Source organism: Cornus florida, unplaced genomic scaffold (assembly GCF_030987335.1).
Source record: "Cornus florida cultivar Cherokee Brave unplaced genomic scaffold, ASM3098733v1 CherokeeBrave_3.0.0_Hap2_Chr11, whole genome shotgun sequence".
Lineage (NCBI taxonomy): Eukaryota > Viridiplantae > Streptophyta > Magnoliopsida > Cornales > Cornaceae > Cornus > Cornus florida.
Window position 1 is genome coordinate 46,068,202 of NW_026775581.1, and position 19,218 is coordinate 46,087,419.

Sequence of the window (19,218 nt, forward strand, 5' to 3'; positions counted from 1 at the left end):
GAAAAATAAAAAAATTGTCTATTATGTCGTTCAACTATTTTAGTTAACAAGACATACATCTATGTAGGATTTAATTATTTTAGTTAATCCATTCCGTATGTATGAATGGGTAGGGATTCGTGTTTTGATTTAATCCGTCCCTCCGTATGCCACCGTCCCATACCGGTGCATATCATGCAAATGATTCGTAAATGATGCAACATTTTAAGCAGTTTATCAAATAATGTCCACATAATCCAAATAGTTGATAAATGCAAAATTTAAACAGTTCATCAACTACAAATCCAGAATCCGTTCACGTAACTTAACGAAACAAAGTTTAATAGTTCATCAAGTTAAAATCCAGCATCCATCCAGATAATTGACAGAAAATATATAACTAATTCTGCAATTAATTCCAGGCCAACATCCAACTAGATTGACAGAACTTAAGTATTAGTTCAGCATTTTAAGTCCAAACCAAAATCCAATAATTACAGGGTAGTGCTTAATATTATAGCAATTAAAACCCAAGCTCAAATCCATGTATTGTAGAAAAGAATTTAGTCTTTTAACAATTAACATCCAAGGTATGCATAGATCAAACATAATATATAAATGACCCTAGCATGCAACCATAATAAGATTTACAAATATATATATACTCCGTTAAATTGCTGAAATTAAACTAGGTAATCAAACTCATTCCTTCCGTTAACAGCCTACATCGCTGTACTTTCCTACGGTTAAATCCATGAGTACAGAAATATTAATTTATCAAATGTGGCTCTGATATAGCATGGTACAATGTTTTAATCCATGTTCCAACTCTTTTTAAGTGCTAGACACAATTTGCACAATTAAATCCTTCCGGTCTGTTAAGTCCGTAAACCGCCTGCGACTTGCGTTAGATTTTCCTACGGTTTAAAACCTTAACATATAAATAAATTAATACATCCTAGGGCTTTAATACTCCATGAATTAATGTTTAAAATCATCTCCCTAACCCAAACACAGTCCAAAATAACGCAATTTGAACCAAACAATGCGTTGTGTGCTCCAGAACATCACAAAAACACAGAGCCTGCTCCCAAAACAATTGGAGCAGGCTCTAACCTGCTTAGAGCTAGCTCTGCCCCTTTTGAGAGCCTTCCCTAGTCCAGACTTCTTCTCTACTTCGTCCGGTTGCTTCTGTGTTTCCGGCAAAGTCGAGTGTCCTATTCCAGACCTTTTTAAGATTATTAGGGTTCAATTAAAGTTCTTAAATCCCAAGAGACTCCTCCTATTCCAGTGTGAACCGATTGACAAAAAGCTAAAACAACACACAACAGTTTATGCAAGAAAAACCAACTTCAGTTTAACTAAGCATACGAACAGTTTAAAGTCTGAAACATGTATCAACATTCCGTTTTAAAGTTTTCAGTGTTAAATTATGGTCCAAACCATCCTAGAAACTCCTTGGATTCCCTTACAAATTAATTTACAGAAGTTTAAAACCATAATCAACACAGTTTTATAAAAGAACCAATTTCAGTGATTTAAACCATAAACATGTTACAGTCTGATACATTATGCGTCAACCATTAATTTTAAAAAGTTGAATTAGTCCCTGGAGACTATAAAGAATGCGCAGAACACAAGTTTACAGGAAGGAGAGAATGAAACTTGCCTTTAGGTTTCGGTTTGAAACATTTCAACGTCGTCTCTAAGTTTCAGAATTCTCCAAGACTGTTTCTCCTCTGATCACAGTTTTATTCCTCTGTTACTTCTTAATCCCATCCCAAAGCAACCCCTTCTTTCTCTTTTAGCCTTACAGGTGATCTCTCACGACCCTCTCTGATTCCCTCTGCAGCTTCTCTCTGTTTTTCCTCTCAAGATACTATGTCGTGAATAGCGTTTTCAACCTAGCAGATCATACTGTCTTTTATATATATATATATATATATATATATATATATATATATATATAGGTGCCTGCTAAACCCTAATCCTAATTCCACGACTCATTATAAGTCGGCTAACCTAATTATAACATAAACCCTAAACTTAATTATAACTCAAACGATGTATTAAACTAATGACTAAACAATTACGTCCACCCTACAACACAATTGTAATTGGAATTTAAATAAATACCTTTAAAACAAAACAAATAAAGTCAAGCAAATAAATAATTACAATTAAAATAAATAAATAAAGTCAAACAAATAAATAATTATAATTCAACAAATCAGTCAACACAAATAAATAATTAATTTACATAAAATCACAATTACACACATAAGTCAAATTCCCATTGATAAAACAAAATGCACATAAATTAAATTTAAATTCGCATTTTATCCTTTTTGAAAACTAGGGGTATTCTAGGGATACTTCAATCTTCATCCTCTATCCTTCCAACCAAACATAGCACAATCTTTCATTTTCACATGCATTGACAATTATGAATTTTTTTTATATATTTTATAGAAGTTATTATAATAAATTTTTACAATTTCATATCGTAAAAAATAAATTAATTCTAGTTTTTTATTCTGTTAATATTTAGTTGTCAATTATAGAACAAAAAGCAACAAAGAAAGGGTCGTGATAAGATCATTCGAGATCTCTCATTCTTTCTATTGTATTTTATTAGCAAGGTTTAAAAATTAAGAAAAATCAACGAAAAAGATACGGAATAAGTCACCCATGTCATCATTTTTTGTTTTTTATACGTACAGTACTTATAATATATAGTATCCTTTGTCAAATCATTTCACTTATTAATCATATTTTCACGATAGGTCGTACATATAGAATCTATATATATTTTTTAATTCCTAAGATGATACAATATATATTGCCCTAATATATTAGTATCTATTTTTCAACTCATGCTTGGAAGTTGTATTAAACTTACATTATGATGGAATATACCGGATCTGTGTGATGTAGTAGTTCTTGTCTGGTTCATTCTATCATATTAACTCTCTCTCTCTCTCTCTCACACACACACACGCATTTCTCTACGTGTGTGTGAGAGATCTTGTGAAAGCAAAAATGGTGAAAATCCCTTCAATGCTTTGAGTAGAAAAAGAAAATAATCAAGAAAAAATTAGTATGATCATAATGTGTTAGACATAGATTGAAAATGTGATTTGCTAGTAATTCAAAATATTATGCCCTCATTTTTCTTTTTTAACTCTTTATTTATTATGCCAAAAAAAAAAAAAAAAAAAAAAAAAAAAAAAAAACTTTATTTATTTTATTCTCAATTAGGCTCCGTTTGGATTGATAGAATTGGAATGATTTGAAGAGAAAAGAGAGAAGACAGTGATTTTTATATTTGAATTGCATCATTGCCATTGAGGAGAGAAAGGAAATGATTTGGAGAGATTTAGAAGAATAGTATCTCTCGCCGAATTCTTCACTTGTTGTTCTTCAAAAAATAAAAATATTTGGAGAGAAATAATAACAAGTTAATTGATGTTTTCATAATTACGAAAATACTTTCAATAATTAAAAGAAGAAAATTGTTATGATATTTAAGTCACATCTTATTACATTTTATAAAAATAATAATAATAAAAGTAATTTGGTTGTAAATTATCTTCCTCTTCTTTTCTTTCATCTGGCTACTTTTTTCAATCAATAATATTATCTTTTTCTTTATAATTTATCCAAATATAAATAGTGATTATTGATATCTCTTTGTTTCTTTTCTTTTTTCTCATTAGTAATGCTATCATTTCTTTTCTTTTTCTTTTTTTCTGTTTATCCAAATAAAACCTTAATTATACCCGAAAAAAAAAGTCCAGAGAAATTCAAAAGGTAGAAAATTCGCCAAACATTAGTTACAACCACATTAGTTATAAATTATACTAACAACAACAATAATATAGGACTATAATATATATATAAATTATAGTTCAAGAACATGTCATCAACATTATCAAAAAGTAATCTGACACACACACACTATTGTCTTCTCAGTGCACACGTTGCTAGCTTATTTCTCTGGTGATGCTTGAACTTAGAGAGTCTAGAGATTTAAAATTAATGTAATGTGACTACTCTAGAATGGAATTTCAATTACATTTTTTATTTAATTCACAGTAGGCCAAAGGTTTGCGCTAAGATAAGGATAGTAGCCACATTCCCAAATATTAAACTGTATAATAAGAAATACTTACAGTACTATAATATTAAAACACAATGTACATATTCAAATACTATGCCACCATAATTTAATTGGCCTATCCATTTCAAGGGGAATGGGCAGACGCGTCACCTGACACATCTTTTTATTGACATTTTGGATTTTTTTGGGTGATGGCTCCTTCACAAGACTTGACACTTTCGAAGCGTTGTCTTGAGTGTTTGATCCAATAATGACCTAATGAATAAGAAATCGAGCAAGAGATTGCATGTATTTGATAATAAATCAAAGAATACTCTATTTACTATTAGTATCCGGAATTATTAGGTTTGTTTCTATGATTTAACAAATACTCCAACAACATTCATTTTATCAATTGAAAAAAAAAAAAAAAAAATTGTTAAGGGTGATTACAAAGGAAAAAATAAAAAATAAATAAATTACAAGAGTGGATAAATGAAAGTTAAGGAAATTAACCATAATTTTATGATATAGTGATATCTCCCTTACCTTTCAAAGTAAGAATTGAGAGTTCAAATATCTACAAGGGGAAAGGAGTTTGTAAGTTTTTTGTTAAAAAAAAAAAAAAAAAACAGTCTAATGATAAGGCTTTCGGTTCGCCTCTTGGAAGTCTGAAAATTTGAATTCTCTTTGGCCTCTCAAAGTATTTCTTTATGTTTGGTGTATGTTTGGTTTTGTCCGGTGATGAAATGTGTGGTATTTGTGGACAAAAAAATAATAATAATAATAATAATAAAATAAAGAATAAATATATAAAGTGGGCAGGTGAGCTAAATTTGGAATTACATTTGGGATTAGACCAAAAGACAGGTGGACCAACCAACAAATCATTAAGATGGATAAACCAAGAATATCAAAATCCATGGGCCCTCTTGTGATCCTTCCATCAGCACCTCATATTTTTATCAGTTTGTTAATACACATACAAAAAGCTCTCAATCAATGATGGCAACACTTCAAAGCAATGGAATCAACAGTTGCTAAGAAGGAGCCAATTTAAGTGGGTGGGTTGTGACTTTCATGACCACCCCTTTGGAATTCTATAGTTATGTTCAGTAACTACTTCATCAACTGCCTAAAATCACACCAAACCAAAAAAAAACTGTCCCTCATTGCACTGCCTTTGTCAATTCTCAATCTCTGTCCTTTCCATTCACACACAACAACTAAATCTGAAAACCTTAATGAAGTTTTCATCAATTCAAAAGTGCAAACACTTCTTTCTTTGTTCAAACACTGTTCCACAATGAAACATGTAGAGCAAATTCATGCCCATGTTATACAAACTGGCTTTGCTCAAAACCTCTTCGTTGTAGGCAAAATCATTGCCTTCTGTGCCATTTCTGAGCGAGGTTCAATGGATTACGCTGTCTCGGTTTTTGAAAAGATCGAAAACCCAGATGGGTTTCTCTGGAACACAATAATTAGAGGATTTGGGAGGACATGTCAAGTGGGAAAAGTTTTTGAGTACTATAACAGAATGCAAGAGAGAGGAGAGGTAGCAGACAACTTCACTTTCTCTTTCTTGCTCAAAGTTAGTGGGCAGTTAGGATCACTTGTATTGGGAAAGCAAATACATTGTAATACTCTTAAACATGGTCTAGAAACTCATGTCTATGTGAGGAATACTCTCATTCACGTGTATGGCATGTTAAGGGACATTGACACTGCACGCCAACTGTTTGAAGAAATGCCCAGCTCAAACCTTGTAGCTTGGAATACAATTATTGATTGCCATGTGAATTGTGGGGAGTATAAGAAAGCACTTGAGCTGTTTTGGCGACTGTTGCAACTCGGCGTAGAACCTGATGAGGCCACATTGGTTGTGACCCTCTCGGCATGCTCTGCATTGGGGGCATTGCATCTTGGGAGGTGGGTTCATTCATTTATTAACCAACATACCTACATTGACATTGTTTCGGTCTCTAATTCACTGATCGACATGTATGCAAAGTGTGGAGCGGTTGAAGAAGCATATGGGACATTCAATAAAATGAATCAAAGGAACATAGTGTCGTGGAATACGATGATTTTAGGGTTGGCAAGGCACGGTCATGCAGATAAGGCACTGCAACTCTTCTCGAAAATGTTAGAAGAGAAGCTTCAGAAGCCAAATGATGTCACGTTCTTGGGAGTGTTGAGTGCTTGTAGCCATGGAGGTCTGGTTGAAGAAGGGAGAAGGTACTTCGATAGCATGATGAAGGACTACAATGTCCAGCCAACCATACAGCATTATGGGTGCATGGTGGATATTTTGGGTCGAGCTGGGTTCGTGGAGGCGGCTTATCAGTTGATAAAGAGCATGCCAATAGACTGCAATGCCGTCGTATGGAGGACTTTAATGGCTGCATGCCGGTTGCATGGAAATGTTGAATTGGGGGAGCAGGTGAGGAGACACCTTTTGGACTTGGAACCAGATCACAGCAGTGACTATGTTCTTCTTGCAAACATGTATGCAAGTGCAGGCCAGTGGAGCGACACGATGAAAGTGAGAAAATCAATGATGGACAGGGGAGTTCAAAAGCCAAAACCTGGTTATAGCATCATTGGTATTCATCACAATACGAGGTTAAGGATGGATACAGACCACCAATCCAGCTTCCCTTTATAGGAAGTCTCACACTTACGCTAGTTACATTCAAATGATCATTATTTGATCCACACCACAGAGAGAAATCAAAGTAGAGTGATATTCATGAACTCTGATTAAGAAGTTGAGAAGATCTTATTAATATTTCATGTGTGTACACGGATTGGTATTGCACAATCCACTTCCTCTCTTTGTTTACAGAAACTTAGCACAAACAGTGATCATTTTTTTTTTTTTTGGCAAGTACAAACTACGATCAAATAAAACATCAATTAGATCAAGCTACGAAATTTTCTTCTGTTTCGTCTCCTGCCATTCCTTGATCTCAGCATCTACCTTTGCTTTTACAGTTGCATGAAATCCTGGATATGGTTCGTAACCAAAGAACGTTTGAAGAGCCTGCAAGAAACCAACAATAACAGCATATCCAACTTAATAATAATACTCGACAAGGAGGCATCATCCATTAAGAGAATTGCAGAACTTACCTCAAGTAATACAAAGAAAGGAGCCATTAAGAAGGCTTGAACAAGGTTGTCCAAAAGAGCTGGTGCTCGTTTCTACAAAATATAATAAACTAGATTTATTATCCAAATGATATACGGAAGAAATGAATTGTGCTCCAAATTACATAGTAATAGCTTACCTCAAACACACCGTGGCCTATAAACTGTCCAGTCCAACAGAACAGCTGTGCTGCAAGAACAACCTGAAATATAGTCGTACTAAAACATGAGAGCTAAATATTTAGAAGAGAAAATTATTCTGAAAACACATCTCACAGCTAAATTTACATATTTGAGGAAACAGATGAATATACATTAATTTGTAGCAATGAATTTGAAAATAAATGTTACTGACTCAATGAACTCACACCTCAGATAAATGAGTATTTAACTTTCTGGAGGAACCAACTTAGCCAACGTCACGTTTCTGCTTAAATGAGGTTTCGGTCAGCCAAAGTTTTTTGGTGCATCGTGAAAGGAGATGCATTGGGCTATGTTTTTTTTCCAGCCATTACATTTATGAGATTATCATGAAGGGATTGTGAGCGACTGCAATTCAATTTAATCATGCCTACTTCTAACATTGGTATGGAAGGCATTTTCTATAATTCTCTAAATTGGAAAGAAATACGAACTTTATCCATTGGTGATTTTTTTTTTAGCCTAAATCTTGTGTTAAGAGGACTTCTAATACACATCCGCACTTTTAGTTAGCAGATTCCTATGGTTTCTCTTTTGGAAGGGTTTTGCAACGAAATGATTCTGTTGCAATTCCTTCAGAGTTCAGAGCCAACAGCTACGTAACATCATAATAACTGCATCACAGGGATTTTAATGAAAATCTACACCAAACACAACTCTAAGGGCCACAAGGCGTGTTTAATGCACCTTGGCAGAGGTACATGTTGCCTCTGTTTAGTCTATTCTATGGTGTTGCAAACAGCAACCTTAAAGGCATCATAACTATCAAAATCACATTTTGAATAGTAGGATTGCACAATCCTATGATTCAAGCTGATTTGATCAATCCAGATTATACTAAAAATCATAGAGGGGTAGGATTGTGGTAAAATCACCGTAGGGCCATCATAGGATTGTTCAGTTGCTGTCTGGCACTCTGGCCCAGCAACTGCATTTCTATATTGCTCCCTTGTACATTAAAGTCACACCTACCTGAAAACATGGCACTATCTAGTTTCCAAACAAAGAATTCACAATAGAGACAAATGTTAAAACTCTTAGAATCACTTTTCAAATATTTCTAGCATGATTTGACTTATTTGCCCATGATCAACATTCAATTCACATTTCATATAATCAACCAAATTAGTTTTTTAAACCCAAACAAATCAAAAGCTCTATCCTAAGAAGCATGGAAACGGACATGAACACGGGACGACACAGATACAACGACACATCAAATTCTAAAAAACGTAGGACACGGGCACTACTTTTATAAATACAAGTTTTCATTTATATATCTATTGGATAAGACAATTATAGAACTTTAACTACTTTCTAATTTCTATAATTAAATTAAATAACTTTGAAGGTTGAAGCTATTTGAATATCAAAAAATATATATATATATATATATATTATATAAGAAAGTGTGTGGGATATGTTGTCAAGTGTCCAGAATGTGTTGACCAAGTGTCCGGGATAATATACTTATCAAAAAAAAAAAGTGTCTGAGATAATAAAAATTATTTTTAAATCATCCATATGTTCATGAAGTGTCGGAGATGTATCCGGGAGTGTCCATAAAATGTGGGTGTCCGATACGGTGTCCAACACGACACGACACCTCATAGAAGTGTTTGTGCTTCATAAGCTCTATCAAATTAAACAAGCGAAATAATAATTACCACTACAACACAAATAAAAGGCAAGGTTAACTTTAAGAGAACAGAAAGTTGAAAATAATATCTCTAATTAATTCCTTTATTTTTCTCACAAAAACAATTGATATGGTTCTATTTTCAGATAATTAACACCTAATCCGTGCTTCATAGACAAAACCCAAATGAGAATCATTAAAATATAAGTACATAAAACAGTCAAAACTCACATAAGCTAAAATTGATAACAGAAAGCTTCTTTTTTTTTTTTTCATAGTTGATAACAGAAAGCTTTACCTTCCAAGCGAGAGAGAATCCGAGATGTCTAGCAAGAAAATAACTCGCAAGCCAACAGATGAGACAGAGAAAAAGTAAAGTGACATGCCCCATAGAAAGTGAGAGAGAATTTGAGGTGTGACATGCGCCATAGAAAGTAAAGTGCTTCTCAAAATCAAACAATCCTATCTTTCCCATGCGATTTTCTCGTGAAAATAAAGGGTTTAGTCAGCAAGAAAGTTTAACTTTTTTCAGGAAAAGCTGGGAGAGAAAAGGAAGGAAAACACTGGCCCTCTTATGGCCTCTAGGTCTAGAGTTCAAGGATTGGTGGATAGAGAATAGATAAAAGGAAGAAAAACAAGGAGGGAATTCGAGGAGCTGAAGAATGAGTTTGGGTATTTGAAGAAGAAGGCTACAACAGAGAAAATCAAAGCCAGTAACTACTTATCCATTGGAATTGAATACTGCTTCATTAGAATGTCAAAACAAAGTAAAAAGTAGTGATGTCTAAAACACGCTATTATAGGGTATTACTCCATAAAATATTTGCTAAGACACGCTCAAGAGTTGAAGGTTTTTAAGCTACTCCATCCATTACGATTACAATGCAACACGGATGCAAATGACTTGCATTATTTTAAGTAAAGCTGTTGCATAATTATATCTCAATAAAATGTGTTGTATGTGTTAACAACCAACTACTTTAAAAGTTTTAGCTGTTAGAGAGGATGCAACATTAATCTTTAAATCCTTCAGCACGCCCCCTCACGTGTGGCCTTCTTTTGGTTCAACATAAGCTAATAGTATGTGGATTGTGCATTAATTTCCGTGTTCAAAATAAGCTAATTTAGAGGAGAACTCATGGTTGAAATATGAGAGCAACCTTCTGATACACTTGCTCTTAACTAAATCAGGTTGTGTCTGTGATTAACAATTCTAAATCGTAGTAGTCATCCTCATTTGATTCTCTAATTTAGGGTAAATCACACTGACCTCCCCTCTACTTAAGTGGGAGTACAAAGTTCTACTTTATATGATGCACATATTTTGGAAGAGTTTTGCAAAAAAATGATCATGACATTACAAACCAGCATCAGGGGGATTTTGGTGAAAAACTACATCAAAATGACTACAATTCTAAGGGCCACGTGATGTGTTTAATGCACCATGTCAGAGGTACATGTTGCCTCTGTTTGTTCTATCCTATGGTGTTGCAAACAACAACCTTAAAGGCATCGTGGTTATCAAAATCACAATTTGAATAGTATGATTGCGCAAATCCAATGATTCAAACTTATTTGATCGATCCAGATTCTACTAATAATCATAGACGGGTAGGATTGGCGGTAAAATCGCCATAGGGCCACCATAGGATTGTAATAGGATCATTCAGTTGCTGTCTGGCCCAGCAACATAATTTGTTATATTGCCCCCTTTGTACATTAAATTCACAGCTACCTGAAAACATGGCACTATCTAGTTTTCATAACATGTGTATGAAGATATTCACTGGGTTGCTATGACATGCCACGTAGAAAGTAAAGTGCTTCTCAAGATCAAACAATCCCATCTTACCCATTGGATTTTCTCATGAAAATAAAGGGTTCAGTCGTCGAGAAAGTTTAAGTTTTTTCTGGCAAAGCTGTGAGAGAAAAGGAAGGAAAACACTGGTCCTCTTATGGCCTCCAGGTCTAGAGTTCGAGGATTGGTGGATAAGGAAGAGAGAAAAGGAAGGAAAACGGAGAATTCGAGGAGTTGAAGAATAAGATTGGGTATTTGAAGAAGGCGGCTACAACAGAGAAAATCAAAACCAGAGCCTACTTATCCATTGGAATTGAATACTGCTTCACTAGAATGTCAAGACAAAGTAAAAAGTGGTTATGTCTAAAACACGCTATTGTGTCACATTACTCCATAAAATATTTGATAAGGCATGCTCAAGAGTTGAGGTTTTTAGACTACTCCATCCATTACAATTACAATGCAACACGGATGCAAATGTCTTCCATTTTTGAAGTAAAGTTGTTGCATAATTATATCTCAATAAAATGGGTTGCATGTGTTAACAACCAACTACTCTAAAAGCTTTGGCTGTTAGAGAGGGTGTGATATTAATATTTAAATCCTTCAACATGCCCCCTCACTTGAGGCTTTCTTTTGGTACAACATAAGCTAATAGTATGTGGATTGTGCATTATTTTCCGTGTTCAAAATAAGCTAATTTAGAGGAGAATCATGATTGAAATATGAGAGCAACCTTATGATACACTTGCTCTTAACTAAATCAGGTTGTGTCGGGGATTAACAATTTTAAATCGTACTCATCCTCACTCGATTCTCTAATTTAGGGTAAATCACATTGACCTCCCCTCTACTTAAGCGGGAGTTCAAAGATCTACTTTATACGATGCACATATTTTGGAAGGGTTTTGCAAAAAAAAGATCATAACATCATAAACCAGTATCAGGGGAATGGGTGACAATTCAAAGGGCCACATGATGTGTTTAATGCACCCTGTCAGAGGTACATGTTGCCTCTGTTTATCCTATTCTATGGTGTTGCAAACAACAACCTTAAAGGCATCGTGGCAACCAAAATCACAATTTGAATAGTATGATTGCGCAATCCTATGATTCAAACTTATTTGATCAATCCAGATTCTATTAATAATCATAGAGGGGTAGGATTGTAGTAAAATCGCAGTAGGGCCATCATAGGATTGTAACAGGATCATTCAGTTGCTGTCTGGCCAGCACTGAGTTTTTATATTGCCCCCTTGTACATTAAATTCACACCTACCTGAAAACATGGCACTAACTACTTTTCAAACAAAGAATCCACAATACAAACATATGTTAAAACTCCTAGAATCGCATTCAAATGTTTCTAGCATAATTTGACTTATTTGCCCATTATGAACATCCAATACACAATTCATATGATCAAACAAATTAGTGATCTAAACAGCACTACTATCTAATTGAACAAATGAAATAATAATTACCACTACAACAATTGATTTGGTTTTATTTTCAGATTATGAATACCTAATCAGTGTTTCATAGACAAAACCCAAATGAGATTCATTAAAACTAAAGACATCAAAAACAAAACTCGCATAACATTCATTAACAAAAACTAATAAAAATAATAAAATAAAATTGATGACAGAAAACTTTACCTTCCAAGCCAGAGAATATCCGAGATTTCTAGCAAGAAAATTACTCCCAACCCAACAGACTAGACAGATTAAAGCACCCAAAGAACCAGCTTTCTTGTCCAAACACACATAGAACAAAGCATAGATCAAGGCAAAGAAGAAGCCAAAGTTGAGAGCCAATCCATGACTGCACTGAAATGGGCAGTTCAGGTAGTAGACAGAAGGTGTGAAATAGAAAAGAACAAGAGAAGTGAAGAAGATTGGCCACACAAACAACATGTGTATGAAGATATTCACTGGGTTTTTGTGATATGCCCCATAGAAGGCAAAGTGCTTCTCCAGATCAAACAATCCCATATTTCCCATTGGATTTTCCCGAGAAAGAAAAGGGTTCGGTGGGCGAGAAAATTCTAGTTTTTCCTGGTGGACAAGGTGGGGGTATTCGAGTAAATGAAGAATAAAGAATTGGGTATATTTATAGAAGTGCGACAACAGGAAAATTCAAATCCAGAGCCGAATACCTTATTCATTGGACCATTGGAATTGAATTTTGTGGTTCTCGAGGATAGCGATGAACTTAAAAATAAAAAATAAAATAAGTTGATAAGTCTAAAACACGCACTTGTAGGCTATTACTCTCTAAAATACGCGCTTAAGAGTTTTTATTTAATTAATTAATTAATTTATTTATTAATCTGGACGCGCAGAGATGAATGTTCCTACGTTACTCTACCCCGTTACAAATATATTAGGTTGTAATCATGGTGCAATATTTATCTACATTACCATCGCGTGACTGATGTCGGAGGTATTATATTTGGACACTCACTACTTGAGTGAATTCACACCACAATTATTATTGTGAATTATAATTTTGTGAGACACATGATAATTACGTGTTAGGAATTTTATTATTTTTTAAAAAAAGAGTAATTTTTCATTTTGCTTGTAAAATATAATATAAAAAATTTCTAGATTTAATGAAATTTCAAGTGACAAATAACACAAGTAATCGGTCGGGAGGGATTTATTTTTTTTCTATAAATGAGTTATATAGTATTAGATCTCGATGTAAATGCAAAGTAAAGTATAATATAAAAATTTATTATGAAAAAATTCTAGATTTATGGAGATTTCAAGTGAATGACTCGGTGGAGGGATTTATTTTTATTTTTTCTAAATGTGTTGAATGGTATCAAATCTCCAATATTAATGCACAGTAAAATATAATATAAAAATTTATTATGAAAAAGTTTACAGTCAAACGGTCAGTTTCGAGGGATTTTATCAGTAAAATACGGTATAAATATTTATTATGAAAATGTTTTTTATTTATGGAGATTTCAAGTGACAAATAACACAGTGACTCAAATTTCTTCATTGATTACATGTATCTATATTAATAAAAAATAAAAAATAAAAAAAAATACCTGACTAATTAAGTAAACTAAAAAGAAGCCCAAAATATCATTATCTCTACAAATTACCAAAAAAGAAAAGAAAAAAATAAAACCTAATCAAAGAAAAACGGTGAGAGGGTTGTATTGTGGTATTTCGGGGGTTTTTTTTTTTTTTTTTTTGTGCTTTATATAATTATAAAACAAATAAGGCTAAATAACTAATTTACTTATCCAACTAATAGATAGTTAAAGGCATGACATGATTTTTTGTTTTTTTTAATTATTGCAAAGCCACATAGGCCAAGTCAGAATGACAATACAGAGGCAAAAAGCCAAATCAAAAAAGGCATACAAATCTCAAAGCAAAACAAGAAAAATGAATAACAATTCCAGATTTGTGAAGAAATGAGAGCCAAAACTCTGTAACGGAAACCATTAAAAGAAAAACGTTGCAACAGAAGTGACCCAAAAGTATAGCCACTAATTAGTTTTTTGAACATTTGATACTCTCAAATATAGCAAGAGAGTATTAACTAGAAAAAACTAGAAAAGAGAGTATCAACTAAAATTTTTGGTCCTGCTACCTTAGAAAATCTCAAGTTTAAATTTTTTTATTTTTTTATTATTATTATTATTTGAAAAAATATTCCTCCAACTATTTACTCACACACCTTCTTTAAAAAATTGTTTGCACCCAAAAGAACAAAAATGGATTAAGACTAAGTCATTAAGAATTAGTTAATCATAATAAAATAAAACTCAATTCCACCTATTCAAATTCCACTGAACACACCAATAATAAGTATAACCCTGATTCCCAGATCAGCTTGCTTGTCTGCATCATGACCCAAACTGGTCAATTTTTATATTTTCTTCCAAAGTGGTAAAAAAAACACACACACACACATCACTTTAATTTGGTAAGAATTACCCACTGAATATCATCAGGTCAGCCCACTGAAAACCTTTAATCTAATCTATGGCCCGATCTGGTCAACAACCAAAATAGCCCACATTATATATATATATATATTTCACTTTAATTTGGTAAGTATTACCCACTGAATATCATCAGATCTATTCTATGGGCCGATCTGGTCAATAATAACAAAAGTAGCCCACGTTATTAAACGGAACAAGCCCACTAAAAAAATGCCCCAGCCCAAACTTAAAAACAAAAATAAAAAACATCTGGCCCATGCAGGTCTCGAACCTGCGACCTTCGCGTTATTAGCACGACGCTCTAACCAGCTGAGCTAATAGGCCTTGCTTTTAGGTTTCCAAAATAATAATATCTATCTTATTAAAGATGTTATTGATATCGAGTAGTGGATTTGAATGGTTTCCTTATCTTCTTAGTTCTCCACTAAACTACAGAAAATATGTAAATGGTTTCCTTATCTTCTTAGTTCTCCACTAAACTACAGAAAATATATATATATAACGAAAAAAACTCTTGTAATTGAAAAAACAATTACTACCTCTCTCTGCAGGATTCATTGAAATGGCTGAAGCTATCATGAGCTTCACAGTTATCAAGTCACATATGCACAGTGCTGTCCACACAACAAAATTTGACTCAAACCCATTGATGAAGTCAGTAAATGTAATAGTTCACTTCCTTATTTGTTGTTGAATTATATTATATTATATATATATATATATATAGAATGGCTGAATATCTCTCTGCTTTTGCAGCTCAAGAATTGTTCAAGCTCTGGTTTTGGCAATGGTTGGCCTCAAGTAAGTAGCATATATTTGAAGTTTCATCATTAATTGAACTGTGTGTGTACTGCGTGTAATTTTTTCTGATTTTGATTGTTTATGGGTCATCAGAAAATATTTAAGATCATCAATAAAATGTTGGGAATTTTGTAATAGATTGAAGGAAGAAAGAGCAAAAGAGGTTCTTTAAGCAGAGGGAATGCCTTCCCAGATTGGCCACTGATGGCAGTTCTAGTTGAGCATATGGAAGGCCAAAGAGATATCATCACCCACAAATCTATTTGGCATCTCAATGATGAACAAATAAAGAATGTCTGTAAGTATATATATATATATATATATATATCACTTCTTTAAAATTGGGCATGTTTGGGATTTGAATAATTATCTATACACCCTTCTATTTATTTATTTATTATAATTTTTTTTTGGTTATAGATACTCTTTATGTCATGTTCACATGTTGGGGAGTTTGTTTCTTTGGTTCCACAAAAGTAAGGCTTTCTCATATTTTACCTAAATAAGTAATTCACATTGTTGGAGCTTAGTAATTATTTATTTTTCTGTATTTATTTCTGATAAACATTGAAAATGGTTTAGGATCCATTCTATGATTCAGAAGACTACAGGAAAGATGGAGGAGATGGTACTGGTCATTGGGTCTATGAGAAGGTATGACTTGCCTTGCTTTGTTGCTTTTCATTGTCTTGGAAGAGAAAATTCATTAAATTGGTGGTATATAAATTTATAATCCACTTTTGGCAATTATTGGAAACTCATAACTTCTTTACACTAAAAGTACTTCACAAACTTTCATCCATCATATGCTTTTCCTCTCAAACCAGAAAGGAATAGCTAGCCTAACAGAAGACTTACATTCCATCTTAGAGGTCGAGAATTCGAATCCCATTGAGAGAGAATTTTTCCGATTCGTGCATGAGGGATAGAGAAACAGCATGTGTCTATTGGTGGATAAGGGGGTAGTGCACGAGAAATACTTTATTGCATCGGTTGCATTGATGACATTGCATCATCAACTGATTAAATAGTGACACTTAGCCATCGAACCTACTAAAGTAACTTTTTAGTTTTGTGACAAGATATAAGTGATTGAAACTATATGATCATATTAGATTCAATAAAGTCCATCTGCCAAAATTTTCGGGTTAATTTTAAAAGCTTAAAAATAATGCAGTTGACATTTCCTTGATCAAGAGTTTGATAGGTTTCTCTGTAATTGGAGTAATTTCTTTCAAACACAAAAATGTGGTATTCAAGTGCAAGATGAATACCACAATTATATTAATTTCCAAACACCCATATCTCATCACATTGTATAGGACCTTAGTACAAAAGTTTTGTTTGGAAAGCTGAAAAAAAATGATGATTAAGAATGTTTGGTTTCACAGCAAGAAACAATTGAAGAATCTGCTAGAGCGGAGTTGTGGCGTGAGGAGCTGATTGAGGAGATTGAGCAGAAAGTTGGGGGGCTGAGGGAGTTGGAAGAAGCCGGCAAGAAGGAGGAGGAGCTTGTTAAGTGATTGTTGTTTTATAGTCTGCATTTGTTTTCCAATATGAATTTTATTTGTACCTTGCTACAAATGTTGTATATATAACATCAACCTTTACATGATTGCTTTATATGCTGAAAACAATTCAATGGTGGAAATTGATTTTGGAAAAATAAAAACTTAAATGCTTTGCATTGGCCATTTTCATCAACTCAATGTAATTATGGGAGATATTAACTTCTTGAAATAGTTTGAACTCTAACAAAAACATAGAATTATAGCATTGCGAAAAATTTTATTTCTTGGTTTTTTAGATAATATTGTGTGTTATGCAAATATTTCGTATCAACAAATTTCTCCCATTCGTATGAAAAATATTATATATAACATGGACTCCAAAATGTTGAACAATAGACCTGTTTTGTTTAGTTTTCTGAAAGCCATTTTTTAGAGTTCTGAAAAGAAACAAGAGGGTTCTATGAATTTGTATAATTTTAACTCAGTCTTTGGAGAATAATTTTTTTTTAACTATTTGTATTTTATATGCTAAAATTGTGATAAATTGAAGCTGAATGTCTAGGAATGCTTATGGAATTTTACCACCAAATATTAACTTGAGTTATATCTTCTCCTTATCAACTAGAATGCGCATTAGGACATTGTATTAGTGTTTTGAGATTTTTGGAAGGGAAATATGACTAGTGCAAGGGTTTTGAGACCGCGTAATTTAATAGTACTTGTTGAGGGTGAAATTTATGCGGTTCGATACGACACAGTTTTCCTACAAGAAAGAAAGGAGAAGATCGATGAACCTTGACAGCACCGGTGTGGTGCCTGCCAAGAGCTCTCCGACAATCAAATTAATCACCGGAGATCTAAAAAGAAGGCAGGGATTTAATAATAGTTTTTTCGTCGTACCTTATTCCCGAGTCATCTTCCTATTTATCGTCACTTCCCTTATTCTTGATAAGGGAAGATCATAATCCTTATCCCATGGAAATCATACCCTTGATAAGATTTGTCATTATCCCATGGAATTTATCCAATGGAAATTGTTATCCTTGATAACGAAATATTATCTTTCAAAAGTAGAAGAGATTAGGCATCTGATCAACACTTAGTTGTCTCTATCGTTAGGTAAAGATAGGTTAGTTTATTTTTCCCTATCAGTTGTCCCCATTCCCAAGCTTGCTCGTCTAGCTTTGGGAATGTTTTTTTTTTTTTTTTTTTTTTTTTTCCTTACCCTGGGAACAGTACCCGCGGGTACTATTCCCGCAGTACTGTTCACATGAACAGTAATTTTTTTTTTTTAACCCATGGGTAATCTTCCCTTTAGTACTTTGCAATCGGGTAATGTTCCCTTGGGCACTCTTCCCTTGGATAATCTCCCCTCAGGTAGTCTTTTTAGTATCCTTGGGTACTCTTCCCTTGGGTACTATTTTTGGTACCCTTGGGTAATCTTCTCTTGGTAAGGGAATAAATTGTACGAACTTCACTCAGATCACCACTCCTTTAATAAGGGAATTAAATTTTACGAGTTTTACGCAGCTTGTCCCTTTAGTAAGGGATTTTTATTTACTACCCCTTATAGTAAGGGGATATTGATTACGGGATTCATTCAACCTGAGCCCTTTTAGTACAGGATATTTATCCCTTATAGTAAGGGGATATTGATTACGAGATTCATTCATCCCGGATCTTTATAATACAGGACCCTTTATAATACGGGGATATTGATTACGAGATTCACTCAGCCCGGCTCCTTATAATACAAGACACACATTTACTATCCCTTATAATACAGGGATATTGATTACGAGATTCACTCAGCCCGGGTCTTTATAATACAAGACACTCATTTACTATCCCTTATAGTACGGGGATATTGATTACGGGATTCATTCAGCCTAGGTCCTTTTAATACATGACACTTATTATCATCCCTTGTAATACAGGAGGTAGTCGTCTCGTCTCTCTAGTAAATGAAGGAATCTTTAATTATCTCACCCTTCTGTGTAGAAGGAGTAATTGGCTTCTTGTCCCTTTAATAAGAGAAGAATGTGTTGT

The 19,218-nt window shown here is 33.7% G+C and overlaps 3 protein-coding genes and 1 non-coding gene across 4 annotated transcripts; 2 read left to right on the plus strand and 2 right to left on the minus strand.

Annotated features, from left to right (window-relative positions):
- Positions 1-5,096: 5,096 nt before the first annotated feature.
- Positions 5,097-6,981, plus strand: LOC132286623 (pentatricopeptide repeat-containing protein At1g59720, chloroplastic/mitochondrial-like). Its single transcript, XM_059788984.1, has one exon. The coding sequence runs from the start codon at positions 5,190-5,192 to the stop codon at positions 6,750-6,752; it is 1,563 nt and encodes a 520-aa protein (XP_059644967.1). The 5' UTR covers positions 5,097-5,189; the 3' UTR covers positions 6,753-6,981.
- On the minus strand, positions 6,845-13,123 carry LOC132286625 (2-hydroxy-palmitic acid dioxygenase mpo1). Its single transcript, XM_059788985.1, has 4 exons — positions 12,537-13,123; positions 7,378-7,440; positions 7,220-7,291; positions 6,845-7,130 (listed from the first exon to the last, which is right to left on the minus strand). Exons 1-4 carry the CDS (start codon positions 12,879-12,881, stop codon positions 7,014-7,016), a joined length of 597 nt encoding a protein of 198 aa, XP_059644968.1. The 5' UTR covers positions 12,882-13,123; the 3' UTR covers positions 6,845-7,013.
- Positions 13,124-15,107: 1,984 nt separating this feature from the next.
- Positions 15,108-15,181, minus strand: TRNAI-AAU (transfer RNA isoleucine (anticodon AAU)). Its single transcript has one exon. It is a non-coding gene; the product is annotated as a tRNA-Ile (tRNA).
- A 121-nt stretch (positions 15,182-15,302) lies between these two features.
- LOC132286626 (photosynthetic NDH subunit of subcomplex B 4, chloroplastic) lies at positions 15,303-17,281 on the plus strand. The gene is made up of 6 exons (XM_059788986.1): positions 15,303-15,521; positions 15,614-15,658; positions 15,797-15,956; positions 16,079-16,134; positions 16,241-16,312; positions 17,050-17,281. The coding sequence occupies exons 1-6, from the start codon at positions 15,420-15,422 to the stop codon at positions 17,179-17,181; spliced, it is 567 nt and encodes a 188-aa protein (XP_059644969.1). The 5' UTR covers positions 15,303-15,419; the 3' UTR covers positions 17,182-17,281.
- Positions 17,282-19,218: the final 1,937 nt, after the last annotated feature.